Source organism: Sciurus vulgaris (genome assembly GCF_902686455.1).
Source record: "Sciurus vulgaris genome assembly, chromosome: 7".
NCBI classification, from domain to species: domain Eukaryota; kingdom Metazoa; phylum Chordata; class Mammalia; order Rodentia; family Sciuridae; genus Sciurus; species Sciurus vulgaris.
The window spans coordinates 56147735-56154492 of record NC_136467.1 but is presented as its reverse complement, the minus strand read 5'-3'; the positions used below and the strand labels follow the sequence as shown (position 1 = coordinate 56154492).

General features: G+C 53.1%; 1 protein-coding gene and 1 long non-coding RNA gene across 4 annotated transcripts in view; one reads left to right on the top strand and one right to left on the bottom strand.

Moving 5' to 3' along the window:
* Window positions 1-6758, bottom strand: part of LOC306665075 — a 238796-nt gene that overhangs the window by 34847 nt on the left and 197191 nt on the right. The window lies entirely within an intron of this gene.
* The window catches only part of FOXO3 (forkhead box O3), a 118538-nt gene continuing 113032 nt past the window's right edge, over window positions 1253-6758 (top strand). Inside the window, exons 1-2 of one of the 3 annotated variants that reach the window (XM_079146308.1) lie at window positions 1253-1536; window positions 2614-3366. In XM_079146308.1, the coding sequence (XP_079002434.1) occupies window positions 2746-3366 (621 nt within the window). In that variant the 5' untranslated portion in view covers window positions 1253-1536; window positions 2614-2745. The other 2 variants (XM_079146310.1, XM_079146309.1) reach the window with 2 other exon arrangements.

Below are 6758 nucleotides of genomic sequence, written 5' to 3'. Positions count from 1 at the left end.
GGCGGGGGTTGGGGGCGGAGAGGAGCGTCTGGGGCCTAGAGACTGGTGGCTGCAGCCAGTCAGCGCACAGCGTGGCTTGACGAGTAAGCGGCGCAGCGAATGGAGACGCGGTCCAGAGCTCTGGGGTCACGCGCGTGTGGAGACAATGACATCATCTGTTTGTACGCGTCGAACTAGCTTGCTGCAGGGGCGGGGACACGCGTCACTTGAGTGGCGGGCCCTGGGCAAAGCCCGGAGCTCGGAGTCAGCCCTGTGGGCGGACTGCTGCTTTCGCTGTGCTGATGGACCTTTTTGTGTATCGGGTTATGTTGCAGAGCCCACTTCTAGACTCTGGAATATCTCCAGTGACTTAGATTTTATTTTTTAAAAAGGATATTTATGAACCAAAGTGGTTAGACTTTTGGTGTACATGTTGCATGTGGTGCAGTGTTTAGGGCACCAATGAACGATTTGGGGCACGCATCCTAACATAAGGACTAGCGAAGATGATTTTTTAAACCTAAAGGCACATCTTTTTAAAAAGTCAGAAATACAGTTAACTGTTTTGCTGTCATTTACAGATTAGAATAAAATTGTTTCCCACTTTGAATTGTGCGGTTTCTGGTCTTGCGTTTAGGACTGAGGAATAAAGTGCTTTTTCTTTCTAAGTTACGCTTCTCCCTTGTTCGCCAAGAAATCCATGAAAAGTGAAACACAATTTTGGTCGAGTGTCCAGGGTAAGGGGACTCAGTGCACACCTCTTGGTGCTTAATCAAATCTGAGGGAATCAGCTTATCGAAGTCTAGAAGGCACCAACATCTTAGCGGGTTAGTGTTTCCACGCCGTGGTAACCCTTGCCATCTGTGATCAGCATCTTATCTAGGGTGTTACCTAGTGTCCGGTTCTAAAGGGGAATCGGATACCAGGGGATGTTTAGAGCCCAGTGGGCGGATTCGCAGGTCGGGGACCCCAGGTGCCGAGGCAGGGCGGCCAGAGACTGGGAGGCTGCGCTATTGCGCTCAAGAGGAGGATTTGGGGATCTGGGCCCCTCCCTCTCCTCAGCCAGCGCTGTGCTTTGTTGTCCGTGAGGCTCTTGGAGGAAGGAGGAGCCCGGCGGGGACCGCTGCGGGAGCCCGCCGAGTTCGGGCCGGCTGCGCGCGCCCGGACACCCACGCCCGCAGCCCCGCGGAGCCGGGCCGCGCAGGCGCGCGCGAGCACACGCGCACTCACACACGCACGCACACCAGCACACTTGGGCCCCCGCCCCAGCCCTCCCCCTGGGCGGGGATCCGCCCGCCCGCCGTCATCCTAGGTTGAGGCTCCCTGCGTGTGTCTATAACTTTGTGCTGCTGCCGCGGCCGCCCTGCTCGTGGAAGGGAGGAGAAGGAATGTGGAAGGCGGCGGCGCGCAGGCTGACAGGCGGTTCCTTGGGCGGGCTGCGGCGGTGGCCCGAGCGCCTCTCCTTCGCCAGGGTTGCACGTCCTCTCTTCGCTGTGCCCCGGACCTGCGCGGGATTGTGCGTCCTCCCGCCTCGTCCCTGAAAGGGAAGGAACCGAGGTAGGCGCCGGAGCTGTGCAGCGGGGCGGCCGCCTTCCCGGTGACTCCGGATCTGCTTCCGAGCTGGGCCAGGCTCTTCCCTTTTCCCTCCCCGTGACTCTGTGTGCGCGCCCCCCTTCTCTCCCGCTAGTGTTTTTAAAGGACTTGAGGGAAGGGGGAAACTGTCAAGATGGCAGCAGCGGGAGCAAGGAGGTGATGAACGTGCTGGTCCGGGTTTTCTGGCAGCCCGGGAGACTTGGCACTTCCCGACCTGTTGGAAGATTTATGTGCCGACTTGCTCCCTCCTTCCGACCCTGACTGGGAAGGGGGCGGAGGGCACAACATTCGCGAGAAAATAAACCACACAAACCCCCCGAAGTGGCCGTTCAAGCAGGGCTCGACCCTTTGCGAACACCCGCCTGCTCCTTGCCCCCGTCTTTCGTCTCTCTTTCATTTTTGGAAGTGACAAGGGCCTGTATTGAACCCAGACCCCTGTTCGCCCTCCCTTTCCCTTGCCCGCAGGCGAGGAGAGAAGGGAGCTGCTCGCGCCATCCCGGTGCTTGGGCCACTCCGCTGGGAGGGGCTGGCAGGGGATCGCGGAGGCGACAGGGCCGAGCAAGGGGAAAAGAGCCTAAGACGCCACGGACTTAAGCGGCTGCGCCGCGGGAAGCACTTGAGCGGGCCGGAGCGAAACATAAACAAACGCACGCACGCCAGCCCGCCCAGGCTCGGGCTCCGAACGCGGTTCGGCTGCGCCAGCTCCGGCCGCTGCCCACTTTAAAGGCGCGGCCCGCCCCTCCCCTCCCCTCCCCCTTCCTCCCCGCCCAGCCACCTAGCCCAGGAGAGACCTGCAGATCTGGCGGCGGGGGAGGGGGCTGCCCCGTGCGAGGCCGTCGATTCGCTCTCGTCTCCCCGGCGGCCTGGCCAGGGGGCGGCGTCTGCTGCGCCAGGTTCGCGGGACGCACGTCCCCAGGTCTGCCTGTTCCTGGGAGGCGGGCGCGGTGAGGTCGCGAAGCCGAGGCGGCTGGCGAGGACTCGCCAAGGACTGGGCTCCCGCCCGGATAACCAACTCTCCTCTTTCCTTTCGCGGTTCCCTAGGCGGCGGCAGCAGCGGCGCCCGGGAGCCCGAGCTTTCGCGGCGCCCCCGTCCCTCCCCCGCCGCACCCCGCCCGGGTGTGAGGAGAGCGCGAGAGCCCTAGCCGCCGGCAGGCGGGCGGGCTGGCGGCGAAGATGGCAGAGGCACCGGCCTCCCCGGCCCCGCTCTCTCCGCTGGAAGTGGAACTGGACCCGGAGTTCGAGCCCCAAAGCCGACCGCGCTCCTGTACGTGGCCCCTGCAGAGGCCGGAGCTCCAGGCGAGTCCGGCCAAGCCCTCGGGGGAGACGGCCGCCGACTCCATGATCCCAGAGGAAGAGGACGATGAAGACGACGAGGACAGCGGTGGTCGGGCCAGCTCGGCCATGGTGATCGGCGGCGGCAGCGGAAGCGGCACGCTGGCCTCTGGGCTGCTCCTTGAGGATTCAGCCCGACTGCTGGCTACGGGAGGGCAGGACCTCGGGTCCGGGCCAGCTCCCGCGGCGGGCACGCTGAGCGGGGGGACGCAGACGCCGCTGCAGCCTCAGCAGCCACTGCCACCGCCGCAGCCGGGGGCGGCTGGGGGCTCCGGGCAGCCGAGGAAATGCTCCTCACGGCGGAACGCCTGGGGGAACCTGTCCTACGCTGACTTGATCACCCGTGCCATCGAGAGCTCCCCGGACAAACGACTCACTTTGTCCCAGATCTACGAGTGGATGGTGCGCTGTGTGCCCTATTTCAAGGATAAGGGCGACAGCAACAGCTCTGCCGGCTGGAAGGTGCGTACTCACCAGGGGCTGGCAGCCGGACCCGCCGGGCCTCCTGCGCAGCGCCAGACGCGCCTCGGATCCGTCGGACGCAGAGCGCCTTTGGGGGCCGGGGAGAGGGTTGGTAGGGGAGCCTCTGCTGTGAGGCTTTGGAGGGTTCTCTTTGACCCCTGGAGCGGGGGAACCTGGGGATAGCCTCGGAGAGGGAAGGAGGCTCCCTGGGAAGCCTCGGGCAAGACCAGGTGAGGAGGTGGGGGGCAAGGTTCACTGACAAGGGAAGGAAGGATGAACTGGAGTGCATTTGCTGGATTGTCGGGACACCGGCGAGGAGGTAGGTCCGCGGCCAACTTTGGAATAGAGTTTACCGTAGCCGGTTGCAGCGAGGACACCGTGGGTGGAGTGAAGGGGCGCGTGTGTGTGTGGGGGGGGGGGGGGGTTAGGACTCGGTGTCGGGAGGAGGGGTTGGCTTTCCATTTGTTCGCAGGAGCATGGTACTACCTGAATGAGAACCCTGGGGTCCAGATTTCGGACTGAGGGTGTTAACTCCCACAGGCACATCCATCTCCTTAGAAAAAGCAATGATTGCAAACCTTTTCCCTGCCGGCGCCCTTTCCTTCCCGGTGCTGACACCTCTATCTTAGGAGATATCTGTGGCTCCACTCAGGTTGCCCCCGGGGTAGGCTCTGAAATGTTCTGGGGCCTGGAACAGGCCAGCCTTGCCACCTAAACGTGGAATGGCTGCACCTGCTGCTCCGGACAAGGCCTGGACTTTGGCACTATTTGAGGCAGGTGTGGGCCTGCGTTCTGCTCTTCTGTTGAGAGGGAGGTTAGATAGCAGGGCTGGGCCTTAATGGCTTCTACCCATATATGAACCTGGAGAGAGATTCTCTACAGTTCCTTTTCAGCCTCTTGGGGCACCGGACTCATGTTAGGGATAGAGGTGTGGAAAGGCCTATGATGTAATGACTTCCTGCAGTTGGGCATCCAAAGAGATTAACTCCTTTACCCTTGCTGGGCAGCTGACATCCAGCGCTGTGCTCTTCCTGGTCACCTTCCTGGCCTCTTTCCCTAAGATATGAATGTGTCAGAACCATGAAAAACAGAATCCTGCGCGGCCAGAGGTACACATCACTTATTATAAGTCCCTCTTATTGGCAGTTTAGTTTGTTTTTAATGGAAGAGGTCCTTGCTTCCCCTTTCTGTCCCTCCCTTCATTTTTTCTAGGGAGCCCTGTGTCTTTGGGTTCCAGACTTCCCAGGTGTATAAAATAAGAACAGTTTAATCCTACTGGAGAACTGACTTGAAGCACCTGAGAGGAGCCTGAGTATGAAAAAGCTAATGAATTTAGAGAAGGAAGTAATTTAATTTGCTTTTAGGAAAATCTTGGTTAAAAAAAAATGCCTTTTTTAAAAAAAAAAATGGGTACTATGGGAGAGGTCTTGTTTAGATACTTTAAAAGCAAAATGTGTGCTTTGATGTTATTCCACAAATCTGTCTGATTTTCAAATGAGACAAATGCTGACATTATGAATCTTATATTTGATCTAATATTGCTTTACAAAGGAATGCCAGTTGTGTGATCTGAGAGCTGTTTACATAAAGGATGAAAGTTCCATTTCAAAGTATTGCTAATGTGATAGCTTTTTAAAAGTAGGATTTCCAAGTGGATGGCAAGGGTTAATCTCAGACTGCAGTGTTGAAAGGGATGAGTGTATAGAATCTGAGAAGATGGATTTGGGAGTTTGGAATATTTTTCAAATTTCTCACACTTGAAATTGAGTTCTGCATGTTGAATTTGGTGCAGAGAATGTATTAGTTAAAAGTTGCCTAACTCTTAGCTTAAAAAGTTAAGGTAGAAAGTTTCTATTTTTTCTATGATTTTTAAGATGACAAAAGTAATTTAATTTCACAAATAACATTTTTGTTATTGTGTTTGTAAAGATAATAACAGTTTGATTTTTTTTTTGAAGATTTATGTGAGATTTTGTGTACTAAAAGTAGTCATGCATTGAACTTGACTATATTTTCATATAGTTTGCAGGATTTAAGTAGAGATTTGGGGCCTAGTCATAAGTGGTTTTATGTCATAATAATTTTTGGGGGGGGGTGTCATGGTTTCTTTTTTTCCCCCTGCTTTCTCATTTCTCTTCAACTAAAACCTTATGAAATACTGTAAATTGAAATTCTCAAGGATTAATAAGTTTAATATGGGCACACGTTTATGGTTATTCTTACTTTAAAATATTTTTATCAATTCCATTTCTGAATATCACATGGCAGCTAATGCTTGAAGACAAAGGAGACATAAATTAGTTCCAGTTTTCGAAAGATGACCTTCATCAAAAGATGCAGCCATGCAGGAACTTCCCAATCTTTGATGATGGAGAAGGCCTTTGAAACTGGGACTGGTTTCATATTCTGATTATGACTAATAGCTAACCATTTTTATGTTTGTGGTTTAGTGGGGGTGGAAGAAGAGGGAAAAGGGAGAGGTCAGGAACTAATCGTGACCCATTTCCATGTGTCCAAGTTTAGGAGTTGATTCCTATGATTAGTCATTTTGGAAGCACACATGTGCATTTAAACCACATTACTTTCATTCTGAGTTATGTGCTGGGATTTTTAACTTCGAAAAATGTCTAGAATTCAGGTTAACCTCTCCAAGTCATATGTGCACACAGGGCATATATGCCGGTTTAGGCCTTCTTTTGTGGCTTTTTGGGCCAGCTTTGTGAGATCCTGTAACTAGAATTATCTCCCAAGATCACAGAATGAAGGGATTAGAAAGGAGAACTTGAAGACTAGAGTTTAGACCAGTGATTCTGAGCCATGTTGCTTCTTAGAATCACCTGGAAGCTTTTGAAAAATACCAGTACCCAGAGCATCTGATGTAATTGGGCTGGTGTGTGATTTTTTTAGCATTGGTGAGTTTGTGTTGTTATCATTGTTCTTATTTTGTTTTAAAGTTTCTCAGGTAATCCTAATGTATAGCCAGGATAAAGTTTGCTGGTCTAGTTCAGCCCTCTTATTTTATTGGTGAAAAACCTAATTCTTCAAGAAATTAATGACTTTTCTAAGATCACACAGATAATTAGTACAGGGGTAATTAGTAGCCGCAGTTCTAGAGGTCTTTGTTCTTTATTTCACTATTATTTTTTTTTTTAAATTGACCTTTTTAAAAAAAAAATCATTTACTAAGTAATGGGTTCTTAAATTAGTTTTCCTGAACAGTACATTTGCCTCAGTCTAAAAACACCTTGGTGGTTATTTCAGTATCAGAAGGTTAGGCCGGTGTTGATGGGGGCCCAGTGAATGTGTCGTGTTTGCATAGCTGCAGAGTACCTCTTGGTCTGGGTGCTTGGGAACTACCAGAGTGATAAAAGTGACGAGAGAGAGAGAGAGAG